Source organism: Prorops nasuta, unplaced genomic scaffold (genome assembly GCF_024137725.1).
Source record: "Prorops nasuta isolate Cenicafe-Biocafe unplaced genomic scaffold, Cenicafe_Pnas_1.2 PNAS00002, whole genome shotgun sequence".
In the NCBI taxonomy this organism is placed as follows: domain Eukaryota; kingdom Metazoa; phylum Arthropoda; class Insecta; order Hymenoptera; family Bethylidae; genus Prorops; species Prorops nasuta.
Window position 1 is genome coordinate 7,867,832 of NW_027116799.1, and position 17,966 is coordinate 7,885,797.

Consider the following 17,966-nt stretch of genomic DNA (forward strand, 5'->3'; position numbering starts at 1 on the left):
CATGCAACGACGTCGGTTATCTGCATGGTGAATGGCGTACTGTATACTATAATGATCGTTACGAGTGCTTAATGCATAATAGTGCTTGACAAAAATAGTGACAAGTGCGATAGGTAGCATCGATGGTCGTATTTATTTATACATTGGAAATACGTCATCGCTGCCAGTCTTATCTGTTATATTCGTACGAATGAACAATTGCAAAAAGCGTGATATCCGCCTGCCAAATGATGCAAATTTACAATCCATACCTGCTCTATTAACAAGAAATTCCTCGGTGAAAGTATTTCATTAAGTAAATATATAGCTGATGCTAGCTAGTTTATAACTAAGAGAATGAACAATTGCTAAGAACGTGATATTTATACTGGCTAAATATTGCAAATTTAGGATCCAACTGCTATATAGAGAAGAATCGCTATTTGCACACCTACACAGTAGCATTAAGTTATGAATGTGTTAATAGTGATGCATATGCATGATATCAGCACTGAATATCGATCAATTTTGTCATTTGCAGGACTTTTTTTGTTTATTTGTACAAAGCTACGCATTCTCATCTGACTGCCAACGTGTAGGTTTGCAGGTGTCTTAAATTCCTTGATGAAAGTACTTTTCAAACAAATATAATTACAAAAAGGAACAATTGCAAAGAACATGATATTTACTGCGGCTACATATTGGGAATTTAGAATCCAACTGCTATATCGAGAAGAGATTCTCCGATAAAGTACGTTTTTAAACAAATATGACAGAATGAACAATTGCAAAGAACATGATATTTATACTGGCTAAATATTGGAAATTTAGAATTCAACTGCTATATCGAGAAGAAATTGCCTGATGGAAGTACTTTTTTTAAACAAATACAACTGCGAGAATGAACAATTGCAAAGAGTACGATATTTACTGTGACTAAATATTAGAAATTTAGAATCCAACAGCTATATCGAGAGGAAATTCCCTGATGAAAGTACATTTTTAAACAAATACAACTGCGAGAAGGAACAATTGCAAAGAGCACGATATTTACCAGCTAAATATTGTAAATTCTGAATCCAACTGCTATATACTAAGAAGAAATTCGTTGATGAAAGTACTTTATTAAGCAAACATATATAGCTGCTGTTGAATTTATAGCCGCGAGAATGAACAATTGCAAAGAGCACGGTATCTAGCTGCGAAATAATGGAAATTTATAATCTGGCTGCTCTATTAAGAAATTCGTTGATGAAAGTACTTTATTAAGTAAATATTGCTGCTCGCCAGTTTTCACGGTACAAGTATATAGTATACCGGAGGAAAATAGGTTTAGGAAAGAATGGAGCTTTGTGGGGAAACAGCAGGCGCTCAGACTAAACGAGTAATGTGAAGAGGCTGCAGTTTCTTAAAGGGCATGTTCCAGCATCTTCTTTTAAAAAGAAGCGTAAAGCTCCCGCGGCTTTGAAATATTTCACGCGCATCCGTTTAAGGGATTATTGAATGGCGCGGACTGGCCGAAAAAATGTTCAATTAATATTCTCCAAAGGCGCGCCTTTTTTTTTCACCGAGCATCGCCAGCATGCAGGGATGTTGATTTATTATTTTCGACACTTTTATTTAGATTCGCGGAATATTTTTAGATCTCTCCTCGCTGACGATCAAGTGTCGGAGGAGATGTACACACTTCATCCACCGCCATTACTCTCGCTTCTACGGCTCTTGCACCGAATAGAACTTCAAAAGAGCTGGTTGGGATTTTAGCTGTCGCGCTGTTTAAAAAAGAAAAATCTGAAAGGAAAAAAAGAAATAGGAATAGAGCAGGCGAGGCTTTTAAACGTGCGCGACTCTCGTAACGCGAACAAGTCGTAACAATTTCGGTCGAAAGTTATGAAAGCTTTTAAAACGCTAACATTTCTCCACCCACTTTGCCTCGCATATTTATATACGAAGCTCTCTGCCGCGTACGTGCGCCATTATATACGCATTACCTGCAAAATTAAAGAAATTTTTCCTTTCGTTCATCAATCGATGCGTTATATATACGTCGTACGTTCTGTGTAAATTTATGTATATATATATATGTTTGTAACTTTGCTAATTTTACGGAGAAGCACCAAAAGCCTTAACGAAATTTGAATTTTCACGAATTACACTGCGACCCAACGTGTGACGAAAATTAACGTTGCTTTGCACGTGTACGAAAGTCTAATAAAATCTAATCAAACATCTTCAGCACTCGCGTTTTATAGCGCATAGAAACGCACAACTTGCTATATATATATATTACAATACACATACACGAGATTCTAAATATTTTCGAAGCAGTTAAAAAATTTTGTATTTACAGAAAGAAATAAAAAGAAAAAACGTATCATATTTTTTCAATCTGTTTTCTAACATTATTCGTCAATACGTGTGTTTATTTTCGTTTTTGCACCAGAGAGTAAAAGAACATGGTTGCATACGTGAAACTATTTAGTGAAACGTATGTGGAGTACGAACGCAGGTTGACTGCAGCTTCGGTTTGCTAATATTCAATATTTACAGGAACGAAGGGAGACTCTAATCCCTGGCATACGATAAATATTTTTCAAACGAATCAGAACCTAACGCGTGAGAAATAAATTGGTAGATCCAGCTTCGAAGTTTATACTATATATATATATATATATATACCTCGTGAGACAACTATGCTAAAATAATCCCATTCGCACGCGATGTAGCGTTAATAAGCGAAGATCTACTCGCATTAATTGCTTCGGCACTTAAAAACGTGCCAAGGATATTCCATTTAATGAATTTCTAAACGAACTCATCCCACATCTCGCCCTAATGAGACGCTTCGCTCGCGGAAGGTATAAATCGAGAGCGCAGAAAAAATGGAGTAGAATCATCGGGCTGCGCGTTATCTCGGCGACGAATCACTCTGTACACGGTGTGTACTTATCATCGTGCACCGGAACGATAAGCCTTTGGCGCATTGGATGACTCGGTCTGACTAAAAATGACCTTTTCCCCTGTGGATATGAGAGAGACACAGTCAGAGAAGACCCTACTAGATCGTGATAGATACAAGAGCAGGTACAGAGAGAGGATCGAGAGTAAAAATTGAATAATAGCTATAGCGTGCACCGGGTTAAGTGGAATAAGCGGCTTATCGGCTGATTAAACATTACTCTTTCCCCTGAATGGAGGATTCGGAAACCATTTATCTTGCTTGGTCTTACGAGGAACGCAACGAGAGCGATTTAATCGAGGCACGAAGATCTTCTCGCTGGAATTTTGATTTTCACTTGGAAGAACTCGATAGTTGGCGCTGGGCTAGAGAAGGAAGAAGATGAGACGAGAGCGTTTGGAAAACAGTGGCCTAGTTGAGGAATGACGAGGAAAGGGATTGACGTCACGCGACACGAATTTGGTGATACAGGTGCGTAGTCGAACGTGGAAGAGCGTTTGTAAACACGCTGAACGTCATTAACGAAAGAAAAATCTTCCCTTTCATTGGTCCGCCAGGTCTTCGTGTCCAGTTGGAATGTTCTCAATCTTCCAGTCACCAATTGGTTATACGTATCTACCCCCACCATTCTTTCTCAATTCTTATACGAATTTTGCCAAAGGTCGAGTTGTTACTTTTCTCGGTACAAAAAAAGAAAAAATTTCTTTTCTGGAAAGTTTGCGTTATTCTCGTGACAATTACAGAAGGTTATAATTTCTTAGGAGTGTATATATATATATATATAGCACACTCGTGTAGGATAAGTACATCGATTATCGTGCGTTTACGAATACTAGTATTTGCATCGATTGGTGAAAGTAATGGATGTGAAATGTAATTGAGAAAGGTCGGTACGCGCGGTGGAATAAACCGTGGAATGGAATTTCCGAAATTTTAGTCGGCGCTGACGCAGTTGGGTCTCTCGTATTGTGTGCCGAAGGCTTGACGACGATGACGCGCGACGTCGACTAATATCATGGATGATCAATAAAATAATAATTCCGCTCGCACTCGCCCCTCTTGAATTCCTCGATAACGAAAAGAATGCAACCGTGCACGCCAACGTTAGGTAACTAAGACTGATTTTCCGCCTCTCCAATTCTTTCCTTCGATGCAATTTTTCTAATTGCTCTGATCAAGGGGAACGTTAAGAAAATTCTCGCTTCTTAATTTTTAACTTGCGACAATTAGGATTTTATTTACCACGGAAAATACAGTTTGAATTATTTTTACTGGATCGATTATAAGTGTACAATGAAGCGAATTATTCGATTGAAATTTATGGACCCTGAGGTGCATGGGGATATTATTGGGGCGAGGTAAATCAATTAGGAACAACCAATATATATTTATGTGGACTTTTTGTTAATCAACGACTACGATGACTTTGAAAATAGCTTTGGTCGCAAGTGCAAGCGTTTCCTTGGACAAGTGTTTTTTTTTTTTTTTTTTTTATCGCTATTAGGATAATTAACCGAGAGTAATTCGGATGTACTATAACTGGTTACGCGGTGCACCGTAAACAATGAGGAATTCTTCTGCATAAATGATAAATCATGAGCAAAGTAGGTTCGGACAACAGACTAATTCAGTCGTAGCCCTGAGCATTATGAGCTTAAATCGTAAGCGCTCGCTTCCCATATAGCCACTGCTGTTCCAATATTCATATCTCGTCGTATAAAATCGCATTAAGCCAAGAAGCAGCCGTTTATAATTAAACAATACTCTGAGAAAACAATATTGAAATTTCATTCCGGATTATCGTGAAAATCGCATGAAAAAATTACGTAAGCTTACAAACGTGATCGCTTTGGTACACATAATTGGAAAACGATTAATAATCGAGCTGCGATTACAAGGTTTGACGTTTGGCGAAACCAAAAAGCGAATTCACGAACGCTAAAGGCGAATTCGATGAAAAATAGTGGCGCGAGGGGGGACGATTAAAATAGAAATGATGCGAAACTATACGTTTTTATCGGGACAACGTAATCGGACTGTAATGTAGTCTCGTCGATGTTTCGATCATAAAGATACAATTTATTTAAATTTTTTTTAATGTGCTCGTCGAGGTTTACGGCGTGTCGATACGACCAAGTTTCGCTTCGTGTTCGTTTTGCAATAAAATCTATACGTTTCTTCGAGATTTCGAGAGAGCGAGAGAGAGAGAGAGAGGGTACCAAGTTTTTGCGCAGAATTCGTCAATAAAGCGATTCGACCCGAGAGTAGCAGTAGTAATAGTAGTAGTGGTACTAAAAAGCCTCGTGCTTTTATCCGGGAATCTTGAAAAATACCTGGAAATCGGCTTACATAAAGGCAAACTCGAGCTCTACCAATGCCAGATGCAGCTGCCAATGTCGATTGGAGAGCCACGCAAAGTACATTCGACGCGATAAAGCATGCAAGTCATCCATCATTTCTCTCTCCCCATCGAGATTTCATTTAGAGAGAGAAAAATATTCCATGCACCACTACACCCCCCCACTTTGCTTATCCCGGGGACCCTTCGCAACGTTTCACCTAATCAGTTATTGTCGAGCTAACATTACGAATCTTTACTCTCGACGTTTCTCTGCATGCTTTTTTTTTCAATCCTCACATTTTTTAAAGTCCCTCTGTTATCATCTACATAAGAAACTCTCCTCGAGATAAAAGAATATTCAATAACCAATACAATCATTCGCGCAATCGTATAAGTTGTAAACTCCTGCTATATAGTATAATAATCGTAAATTAAAATTATATCAAACGGGTTTTCGTAATTTGCGCAAAAAGACGGAAAAAATCAGGTAGATTTTCAAGGAGAAAAATTGTTCGGCTTTGAATAATACGTATAGAGAAATATGTGTACGAGCGACAAACTTGATTTATCGCTTGGGATAAAAAAAGTTGGCATTTGACACGAGGAGCTTTTTCTAAATGAACGATTCAATTTGTTCATTACAAAAGTCGAGGAGAAATTTTCATATAACGATATTTGTATATATATATATATATATATATATATATTGGTTCGTAATAAATGAGAAATACAATGGTAGTGCTGTAAACGCTTGAATTGACTGAAATTCGGAACGAGAGGAGGGGGGGGGGGGGGGGGTGAAGAAGAAATACGTGGGCCTCGGCTGGAAAAATATTTCGCTTGTTCTGTGTATATATAGGAATGAGGATTGAGAGTTGAAAATATTTAGCGAGACGCCGTGGCCGTGGTGGAACTTACGTGCGTAATTAGCGTATGTCAATTCTGTAATTGCAGACTCGATCCAGCCATGTGACGTAACGACGAAATCAACACTGGATTTACCCGGCGAAACGGAAGCCCGTAAACAATTAACGCAGCTGCGCATAATTCAATAACGCTTCAATCTGTCCTGCTAATTTATTTCTATATATAATTAACGCGCGCGACTAATGATTAACCGACTAGACATCTATTTAACAGGTCAGTCAAAATATTTCACGAACAATTAGTCGGTAATTATTTACTAAAAGCTGTCAATCGATTTCTTGCGTTTATCCTGAATTATCCATCGACGCGATTATTGCGCGACCAATTATTCGTTCGATTCAATTTGAAAAGTGAAAATATTAATCGTGCATCGAAATTCGCAAAATGTCAAAGAGATTTTGTAATTTAGAAAATAATGGCGTGGGTTTTTGCGGAGAATAAACGCAACGGTCAGAAATCGATCATGTAAACTCGATTTCCAGGTACACAGATACATCCGGGCTTGTATATAGCGTAACTCTGAAATGAACAGCCCACTCCGGAAACTAATATGTCTATATACTCTGCAGCGTCAATGATAGGCCTTCCATCTTCGCAATTTACATTAATCGGCTCGATACAACGATCAAATGAATCAAACGAGCTCGGTTATTGCTAAAACTGTGTAAATAACGTTGCTACGACCTGATTATAATTTCGCAATTCTCTATTCTCACCAGAAAATTATATTCCTTTGTTTATAAACTTTTAATCAACACTGCGATACTTTTCAAAAAATTTGTCAATATTTTATGTAATAAAAATAATAAAACGTAAAGAACGGCTAAGCTTTCGGTGATAAGCGAGGCAAATAATTTTGCTGGAGTGACAATAATATGGTTGAGCCTTTATGACTTACTTAGGACTGTTTACGAAGTTAGAGGAAACCAAGACTAAAAGCAGCACAACACAGAAGTAAATTGTACCTGTGTATTACGAGCGTGTAGACAGGCAGTACTTTAATATCATAATACATCTCTGCTACTATTACAGCTTGTTACCTTAAAGGAAAACACAATGGCTTCGTATCATATTTTTGCTGTCAAGATTTCATCGATATTTTCTACCCACAATCGCGGATCGTTTCGAAAATCGAGGGGAGCCGTAGGATTTTCGTTAAGAAAATTTGTTCCTGGGACACGTGCAATTATCGAATAGCTGGGCTTTCGCTAAAAATACGATTGGCATCGGAACGCAATAAAAGTGAATAGTGGATCGTTTTTGAGCGGAAAGAACAAAGTAATCGGGCAATTTTTTCTTTTTCCCTCCAATCTGCCATGATTTTTCCCAGACTGTCCAAACACAGAACACGGTCAACCACAGCGTTAAAAACCATTTGCGGCCGGCCGTTTCAACAACTTATCGAGGGCTTCGGAATTCGTGCGATTATATACGATTGGAATATTAAAAGAGATAAATTACATGGAACGAGGAAAATCAGCTGGAAATTAATGAATCGTTGTATCGATCATTGCTCGCTATCCCATCAACGCGGTGCTACATCATTCGCGCGAGCATCTCTGTATACAAATTAGTGTACCTAACGTCACTTTGCAGAAGAATACCAAACGACGTGTCCTTTTGAAAGATTGTTTACAACGCGTCGCTTTCATTTTAATAAGAATTCGATCTTCGTGCTTGTCAAGAACGACGCTAAGCAACTATAGTTATACCGATGTCGGTGTAAATTGTGACGAGATAATTGCTCGATCGTTAATTCGACGTTCTCGCGCTCGGAGAGAATTAGCGTTGCGCAAACACTGGTAACGCGAGTCCGTGTACTGTTCACCGAGGTCAGTAACCATTGTTAGCGGACGGTTAGTTCTCTGGCGTAGAACGAATCGCTATTACACGAATCTCACGCAACTTTGTTTCAACGACTTCGATATTCCTGGACGGGAAATAGCAATAATTACGAGGACAAAGATTCGGAGGAATAAGAAGGAATTGAGATATAGTTAATGAAATTACAGTGGAGAGAGTAGTACTCACGGTTTTGGATGAGAGACAGGCGTCGTTGAGATAGAGATGATGAGTCTCCCATCTCCTGAGGAATTTGCTGGAGAGTAATTTCCGGACGAGTGTTTTGGTTTGATTTAAATAGCACACTTGAATGTCACCTTCCTCGAGGGGTTTGAATCTGGGTCCTGCGGGACCAGGACTAGGACTGGGGCTGGTGGTACCACTGGTGGCGAAAGCTGCACTTTGTCTCTCGAGATTCGGGCATGACCTCGCAGCTGGCAAGCATCCTGGTGCCTCGAGGCTGTCCGGCTTGAGGAGGTCCTTGGCGGAATTGCCGTCGGTCCCGAAAGATTTGCAAGCGTCCGCTGGCGGAGATTCCACGCTCGATATCAAACTGGTCCCGGAGGACAGTTGTGGAGAACTGGTACTGGTGGTTTCCTGTCTCATGGCGCCACCGTTCACCGACAGGAAGTCGTAATAGGGCACGGTGGAGCTGACCAGTCCCGCTGTCGAGGACAAACCAATGGTGGAGGCCGCTGCGGGACTCGACGGTAAAGACGAAGCTTCCGTTTCCGTTTCCAAATTGCAACCGTCCTCGTCGTCCTCGTCGTCCTCTTCCTCCTCCTCCTCCTCCTCCTCCTCCTCCTCCTCATCCTCCTCCTGCTCCTCCTCCTCGTCCTCCTCGGGGTCACTGAACCCATTGTCCAACGAGGCTATGTCGTTCATCGAGGCGGTACCAGGCGTCCGTGCCTCTCCCCCAGGATCCTCGTCAATGACGTCGATGAGGACCGAGGGAGAGGACGCTGCGGTCACCGGCGTCGTTTTCTCGTTCGCGCGGTTCCTCGAGGACGTTGAATCCGGCGTGGAGTTGCTGGCGGGCGAAGGGGACGTCGAGGAGGAGCAGACCTCGCCGTTGCTGGAGTTCGACGAGTCCGTCGACCGCAGCCTCAGGAGGAACTTCCGTCGCCATCTACTTCCGGTACCGTTGCTCGTTACCTTCCTCGTTGGAGACGCTCTCGACGACGAGTGCCTCGAGTGACCGTCGTTCTGCAGAAGGATCTGCTTGTCGCTGTTGGACTCGTAACTGTCCAGAACCACCGTTACACCTCCGGGTGACGTGAGAAGGTGAGGTGCGGGTGACAAGGGGTCGGTATCGAGGTAATCGGCCCTGATGTCCGGAAGAGTGTCCGTGCTACTTCCGCCAGACATGGACGCCTCTTGGTCTATATATCTCATGGAGGAACTGGAGCCTTCGCTATTCGCCTCGGAATCTCGTCTCCTGGCGTCCATCTTGGAGGACGTGCTCAGGCTTGTGATCGTTGTAGTCGATTTGGACTGGCTGGTAGGCAGTGTGGCTGTGCTGGGCACGATCCCACGGGACCCTCTGGTGAATGGACTTTGGAAGCAAAACATCGTGTCCCGAAATAGCCCCTGTTGGCTACTACGTCTTCTCACTTTTCACTACGTTCTCCAATACCACTGTAGCGTGTTATTGTTTTTATCCGAAATCCCGTAACGCGCGAGTATATATAGGCTAACGGTGAAACTCTTCTAGGTCCGCAGCAAGGACGTGGCCAGGATGCAAATTCTAATGGAGGGTCCGTCGCGGCCGGGGTATCATTCCCTTTTCGGGAACGTGGAATAAAAATCTTCGGGAAGACCGTATTACAGCGGAGTTTTCAAGTGCCATAAGTTGGCCAAGTTTTCCGATGCAATTTTCACGATGGATTTATTTTGACCTTTGGCAAAATTGCGTCTTCCAGACGGGATAAGGAGTGTCTCTGATGCTCCATGCAAACGTCAATTTGACATTTACCCTTCTTAGGGGCTCTACCCTCTTCCAAGTCTGTCTGTGCGGATCGGCTACGTCAGCCGTTACAAGTTTGCCACTTCCTTTCTATCCAGCTTCTCTCTGCTACTGACGTTTCGACCTCATCCAGCAGTATGGAAGCGAGCTTTCGCGGCTGGGTACAGCTGCACCCGAAGAGAAGCACAAAATTCAGGCTGAGGGGAGAAAATTTTCAGCAGACTCTGGCCAAACGAACTCTGCCACGTTTCTTCAGTCTTTTGATTTTTTACGAACACGTTGGAAACAGCCACGAGACATCTTCGACGCGAGAATCACCAATCCTTCGGTCTCTTTGTCCTAAAACTCTCTCATTATTCTTCATCGGTCCTTCGCTCTTCCGATAAAATAAATCGTCTCCAGTCCTTTCTCTGCAGAGTCCGTTGGCTTTCTCCTCGAAACTCGCACTCTGTATTCCTCGTATAGAGACGCGCGAACGATTTTGAAAGGTCGTTGGTAGTCGTCGGTAAACTGGTTTGATACACTTTTACACGGGTGTCGATGTCCTCGTACTGTGCCAGACGAGCCAAAGCACTTGTGCTCTTAAGGACATCAGTGTCATCTACTCGAAACTTCTCCTACCCAGCAATTCTGTCGCTCCACGCCAACTACTCCCGGATGCCACGTCCTGTTCATAAAAACCATCAATATCAATTTCAGCAGAAATATTATCCTATGCAATAATTACGGATTATTCTAAACACGTATTTCTTTCTGAACTAAATTACATTGTAAAAAGATTACTCTGACGACAATGGAGAGCTTCCAGTAAATATAACCATCGTCCATAAAATCATATAGCTTCCCGATTCTCAAAATTCAATGAGAATCGAGAAACGTGACTTTCCGCCCTTATCCCAATATTTGTGAAAATCGAATTTACACCAAATTACGTTTCCTTCCTAATCTCGGTAAAAATCGAATACCAGACGATCGAATCACATTTTCAATCCATTTCCGCGAAAACTCGCACTTTCAAGGGTTTCAAAGAAATTGCCAGATGCAATCTTTAGCTGCTGGATCAATCAAATCTTGTTTAATTTCCTGAAGAAAAACCTTGGCATTTAGCGAGATTTGTCAAGAAAATCTATATTTTTTTACCTTCTCTTCTCTCTACCACGAATCTATAAGCACTCGACGGTGAAACACAAGTATCGCTAAAATACCGAAATACCAATACGAATGAACAAATCAGCCAAAACACCAGTAAAGAGTCTTCGGTCACTTTTCCAAAGTTTCGATCATAATCGAAAATCGTGAAACAAAATCGAAGAAACCACGTAAGGTATATATGTTGCGGATAAAGGGTAATAATTCGAAGGGGTGAAAGTTTTGCTTGTTAAGGGTGGTGTAGAGGGAGAAGAGAGGGGGGAGGGGGAGCAAGGGGTGGATTAAAGAAGAGAGGGAGATGAGAGGATCGCAGCTGAAAGCGAGTTTCGATCGCGTCGTTCGTTGTATATAGGTTTTGATGCACGCAGACGGAAGGGGCTCTCTCTCTCTCTCTCTCTCTCTCTCTCTCTCTCTCTCTCTCTCTCTCTCTCTCGGGTCGGCCGAGCTGAGCCGTAGGTGGGTAAAAACTGAGGCAGCGCGAGGCGAGCGAGTTCAGGTGCCGCCGTCTCCGCGGCTCGCACTCCCACCGAGGTGCCATCGGCCACCGAGCAACAAGCGCAACTCCTCGCCGGCGCAGGTGTCGTCGTCCTCTTCGATGCGGCCGCGCATCTCACTCGCACCTATATACACTGCACACACACACAAGAGAACGCGCGCGCATCGTCCAAAACTCTCATCATTCGACCCGACCGATGCTCAATGATCCTCGATAATCGACGAACCAGCCACCCAACGATCATTATCGCGACGAGACAACAACGATAATGATGATGAGGATAGCTTCGAATCAACCCTCGCTGCTGTCCAATGACACTCGCGATTTTTCACGCGAAACATCAATTTTATCATCGAGCTCCATTTACTTGGCGAAACTGCTCGGGAGAGAAGACGCGACGGTTACGGAGGAACGATGACGCTCTGGTGATGACGTATATATATATATATATATATATATATATACGTACCTGACTGATTCATCGAACGAAACGCAACGTGCGGACGCGACGGTAAATAATGGCCGATATATTATTGATTGGGAAATTGAAGCCGACGATGACCACGCTTCGCTCGCTCGGTGGAATTATACTAAACGTGTACAAGAGCGCGAGGTTTGTGTAGCGATAAGACGAATACACGAAATTTTGTACGGTGATTGAGAAGGTGGTCTTGAAAGAGGAAGGAACGATTCTAACAAAGATCCACGATCGATGAGCGAGCAAAAAACGTTAATGGGATGTCGAATGACGCAAGGATCGTTGTGGGAAACGCTGTTTCGTGGAAATGAAAAATGATTCCGTGTGGCGAACAGTTCATCGATGACGTTGTAACGATGACGTCACGAGCTTCGAATTCGGAAATATCGTTGAAATATCGCGGGTAGGAGCGAGCTCTGGTCGATAGAGATCCACGGAATTGTACGGTGATTGAGAAATCAAACAATTCCGTGTGGACGAGAGACGGATAATGAAGATAACAGTGATCATCGATCCGTGAACGAGCAACAGTAACGTTAATGAGACATCGAGTGACGCAAGAGTGCTGTATAGAAAAAAAATGTTGAGTTCTTTGAAGCGAAAAAAGACGCTCCGCGATCGGTTCGTCTATGACGTTGCAACGATGACGTCACGAGATTCGAGTGCAAAAAAGACGATCGAACTTTTAACGGCTATCGGAGAAAATTCGTGAATGATGATTACGAGACGATGAACGTTTTTATTCTCGTCAAGAGTGAAGCCGAAGATTGGATAAACGATCGATGGCGGCGAGGCACGGACGTGAATGACGTTTTGGTTCGAAACAATGACGTATTGGGACGCGATGAGATATTTAAAGATGACGTTGCGAAAGCGTTACGGGTACGTTGAGATCGTCGGTCTAGAAGCAGTAACAAAGTACGCGATAGGATAGCATTTCTGCTAAGCAGGAAAATCTATTTCTGCCTAAAGTCAAGGATAAGATTTAGAGAGGGGGGGGGAGGAGGTAGGACGAGGGTGGGGGTAGAAGGGTGTGTTTGGTTTTAGTGACGTCTCTGTTGAAGAGTGGTTGTCTCGTCTCATCCTGTCGGACGTGAGAGAAAGAGAGAGAGAGAGAGAGACGGAGAGATAGTTAAAGGTAGGAGAGCCGACGAGGGGGCAGAGGGGACTCGAGGGGTGCGTCACGGCGCACAGCGTCGTCCGATCGATGACTACGAGTCGACCAACGGATTATCAGCCTCGTCCTCGTCGAGACTCTTAACAATTCCTTCCGAAATCACCCTAATTTCACGATTCTCAAATCCCCTTATATATATATATCAACACACGAGACCTCTTGCCTTTAATAAACAAAAATTCCCACCAATTTTACGATCTACTCGGAATAATACTCCGCAGAGAAATCCTCGCTCCATCTCTTATTATATTTATTTGTTATTTGAAGTTGCATCGTTCTCGAGGATTTCCCACGTCCATCAGCCAATTTCGAAACGAGCTCACGTCCCTTGCAATCAAAGCTCGATTTAAATCGGTGGAAAACTCCGTCGAGGCATGCTGGCTCTGCGTGGTTCGCCAGATTCGACGGAGAAAGAGATTCGACTGGAGGAGAGTGGAAAAAGGGAGATAAATAGAGTGGAGAGACGCGAGGTGATTACTCCAGCTGGAAATTCGCAGACTATTCTGCTTCGAGTGTCTAGGTCTAGTTTCGACGCGTGGAACACAAGCGTTGTTTACGGAATATCGAGGAGCAGAGGTCAAGCGAGACCTTTCCGGCGCGTTTCTCCCTCTCCATCAGCCACACGCCGACACTTTTCCTCTCTCTCTCTCCCCCTTGACTTTCACCGTGCGTGAATCGGTCTTAGCGTCCGGAACACGCGTGGCACAACAAACGCGGTCGAACTTAAATTCCCGCGCCACTGGTCAAAGCTCCCCAAATTCTACGCGCAATTTTCCCCTCCCCCTCCGCCCAGAGCCCGAAAGCATACTCTGACGCACGAGGTGTGTGTTTCCCGTTTTTCTTTCCCCACCCCCCACAACCTGAAAAATGATTTATAGCAAAGCAAATCCGCTCGCAGCCTCGTCCGGATCCGAGAAAGCTCATTTCACTTTTAAACGAAGCTTCATCGACCGGTACAGAAAACACCAAAACCTATTCGAGCGAAGAAACGAGACCTTTTGCAATTAACGTGATCCACTGGTGGGTCTTCTGGATTCTAGGAATCTCCCACTGGTGGAATTTTCTTTAAACTGCATTGGGAAGCCTATAGATTCTCTTCCTCTCCATCGTCATTCTTTGTCATTGCTGGTGTTTCCTCCAGGGTTCACTGACCTCGCTTTCCGCTACATCACGAAGGTTCGCCGATCGGCTGGACGTTCGATCGTTATCGATCGATCCAACGACACTATCATTCCGCCGGTGCACCACTACTGTAACATCGAGTGGCTACTCGTTCTCGCGTTAATCGGCAGTCCCATAATAACTATATATACCGTATTTCACAAATTTGTACTTTCACTGCAGAATTGTCTTGACCGATTATACGATTGAGAAGTATCACGGTAGGAGAAAAATGCCACTGAACATCGACGAGGTGAATTACACGATCGTTGAAGTTTTTTCTCTCCTTTTCTCGTAAAACGTGCTTCGAAGTTTGTTGGTCAGGGTGGATGGTACTGGGGTGGGGGTGAGTCGAGTCACGTGGGCCTGCAGAACGTTTCTCGTATATATGGTCAGTGGTGCTTGGCAGTTTTGAAAGTTGGTGTTTTGAGAGAGGAAATGACGAAATGGGAAAAAGTTGATTGTATATAGTTGGGTGTCGGAGTTTCCCGGGCCTGATCGCTGCCTCCTCGCGCTCCTCGTCGATATGCCAGCAGACGCGGCCACAGTCGTGCGATGCCTCGAGGCCGGAGGCATGCGTGCTGCCTCCAAATACCCACTCCCCCCCCCCCTCCCCTTTCTCCCTCGCTCCTATATACCGCTAGCCACCCCCTTTCACCGCTACCTTTCCTTATTCCACCCTCCTTCCCCTCCATTCCCTCTTTCTCCAACCCCACCACTCTCTTCCCATTCAACTTCTCCCCCCTCCTACTCCTCTCCCAAACACCCCGTTATGTATTTCGATCCTGATAAACCGATATACCCGGTTCACTGAATTATAGCTCCCTCTTTTGATTTTTTATTACCAACTTTTTCATCTTCAATAAATTTCTACCACCGAGCTCTCACCCCCCCCCCCCCCCCTCTCCCTCTTTCTTTCTCACCCTCGAGCTATATGTATAATACGCCAAGGACCACCTTGTGTTTTTCCATCTAAACAAATTGCTACGCCTTATCGAATTCTCGCTAGTTTCACCTTTTTTCTCTCTCCTCTCCACCAACTTTTACAAGCTCTGACACATTCGTCGTATTTCACTGGTCTCTACGTGAAAATTACATTATTATCTTTCCGTATATATATATATATATATATATATATATACGTACATTGTTTTTCTTACACGAAATACCGCAAATTCAATCGTCCAGCTTAACGAGAAAGCTTTCCTCTTTAAGTTTCACTCGAGAGAACCGTCGCATGTTTGTTTATCGCTGTCTTCCGTTGAATTTAGAATTTTGAAATTGGAGTTCGCATCGAATAGAGCAGCGGACGATCTTTCGTACCATAACCGAGGATCCCTTTACCCTCGCAAGAACAGAAATTAGATGCCTCTTGAAGAGAAGTACGCAGTCGTTTCGGAGAGCGTCGCGTGTCCCCAACAGGGTCACATATCAATGATTACGCTATCGCATTATTGTGACACACTCTTTTATCACGAAATCGCATTACTTTTATTAATACCCCCCTCCCCCTAAATCACGCATCTCTTTACGCACTTCGACTGGAAATTCTCAAGCGAGATACAAGAGTCGTGCCGATGAGCAATCTCCGCGACTGTTTTTCTGATAAAATTCAATCGAACCTATCAACAAATCTCGAATTACATGATAAATTCACCTCGTTGGCCAATAATCATTGAAACAAGTTCGAGGCTTGCAACAGATTTCCTTTCGCTACTACACTTTTTCACGTTCACTTGCATCAGCTCGTTTCTTGCGTCAAATGTGACTAAGCTATACTCGAGTCGTATTAAATTCATTTATAAAATCGTTGTCACGCGATCGACGTTACAAAAGCCTCAGTTTTTATCCTCGGTGTTGCCCCATCCACGATCGAGCCTCTCAACGCAAAACGCCTGTCCCTTCTTTCGCGCAAACTTGACATTTCTGCGAGGGAAATATTGTGGAAATGATCGCAAATGCTTTTATTCCCGGGGAGAAAAACTGGCGTCGATCGAAAATGAGAAAGTTGATCGAGGACAAAGTGTGCACTTTTGATGCAAATAACAATGTATTTATTGTAAATGGATGTAGGCTGGGTGGAGAATATGGTATAAATGGAGGGAAACGCTCTATTCTTCGGTTAAAGTAGCGACACTGGTGATATAGTAGCGCCTAAGTATGAAAGCTTGTACGCGAAAAGCGTGGAGTTTTTTTTTGTCCAGAATGTAATCTAATAAATTTATTTATAGAAAAGTTCCGTTTACGATCGATAGGACGTACTTCTCTGTTACCCCCTCCTCCCCCCCCCCTCTATGTAACCGTACGTGTCAAACACCCCGACTGTTTACGTCTCGGGCCACTATCGCCATTTCCCACAAAATCAACGCACTTCCCTCGACAACATTCCTTCCTCTCCTTTTATTTTACGTATTTCACCCTCCCCTCCATACTTTTTTCAATCAGGTTCGAGTATCCCGCGCGTCAAATGCTTTTCTCCCCTCGAATAATTGTACTCCTCCTAGTTTTTCCTCTCTAATCAAATAGGGAACAAGAGAGAGAGAGAGAGAGAGAGAGAGAGAGAGGGGAGAACAACAAAGTAACTAGCACTCTTCGAGGTACCCCTCAGCAAATCAATTCCACAGTCATCTCACTCGAAGAGGAATTCTTCGAATAACACTCGCACTGCAATCATTTGATTCTTCGACCGATAAATCAAACCAGGAATCAAAGCTTTGGTCCCTTATTCCAAGCTCAACGTAAACCGAGCGTAAACTCTAAGGAATTTTCCAACTGAAAGATTGTGTATATATATATAATTGCATGTAAAACAATTTACCAGAATGTAATTGCGAACGAATCGAGAGACCCATCGACCCAGATTCCTTGAACGTTTCTCTTAAGAAATAGACACACTGCGGAAGAACGCTTGGCTCTCCGTTAAATAATCCAGAGACTCGGTGAAACGAAACGTCACGATCACCAAATTGTAAGATAAATCAAAAGAGTCGCACCTTCGTTATTCGTATATAGTATATACATATAGATTAGTTGGAAGAATTTGAAGAAAAAGTGGAGCGAAAATAGCTTTAAATAGAAATTATCACCAGCGAGTAATAGAAAAAGCATAAGTCACTGGATAATTAAAGACTTCCGGAAGTTTGATTCGCTGGCAGATGGAGGAATTGGAAGCTCGGCTGAATTTATGATCGCGGAGCGTTTCGTGTAGAACCGCGCGCTTACACGCCGGCAACGCAACTGTAAACCGCTGCTAGCCTCGCACACGATAATAGCAGCGATTCGCTTATGTTAGGTCCTCTCCGAGTAGACGTAAGGCAATCCAAGGCTATACCCAGCGCACGCCACTGACGCTACACTCGGCTCCGGCTCACCAGCGAACCACCACCAACCGAACGTATACCACTCGAAAACATTCCCAAATTATCAAAATATCCTCTCTCGCTCCAATAAACTTTTCCCTTCTCTCGCAACATCCGCTTTTATCGCTTTCC

The 17,966-nt window shown here is 43.3% G+C and overlaps 1 protein-coding gene across 4 annotated transcripts in view; it reads right to left on the bottom strand.

Annotated features, from left to right (window-relative positions):
• The window catches only part of LOC136777533 (C-Maf-inducing protein-like), a 50,449-nt gene extending 32,667 nt beyond the window's left edge, over window positions 1-17,782 (bottom strand). The window contains exons 1-2 of one of the 4 annotated variants that reach the window (XM_066733918.1): window positions 17,469-17,782; window positions 8,238-10,681 (exon numbers count right to left, since the gene is read on the bottom strand). In XM_066733918.1, coding sequence (XP_066590015.1) covers window positions 8,238-9,620 — 1,383 coding nt within the window. In that variant the 5' untranslated portion in view covers window positions 9,621-10,681; window positions 17,469-17,782. Of the gene's footprint in view, window positions 1-8,237; window positions 10,682-11,154; window positions 11,551-14,309; window positions 14,974-17,293 lie in introns of those variants that run through there. The other 3 variants (XM_066733894.1, XM_066733899.1, XM_066733908.1) reach the window with 3 other exon arrangements.
• Window positions 17,783-17,966: the final 184 nt, after the last annotated feature.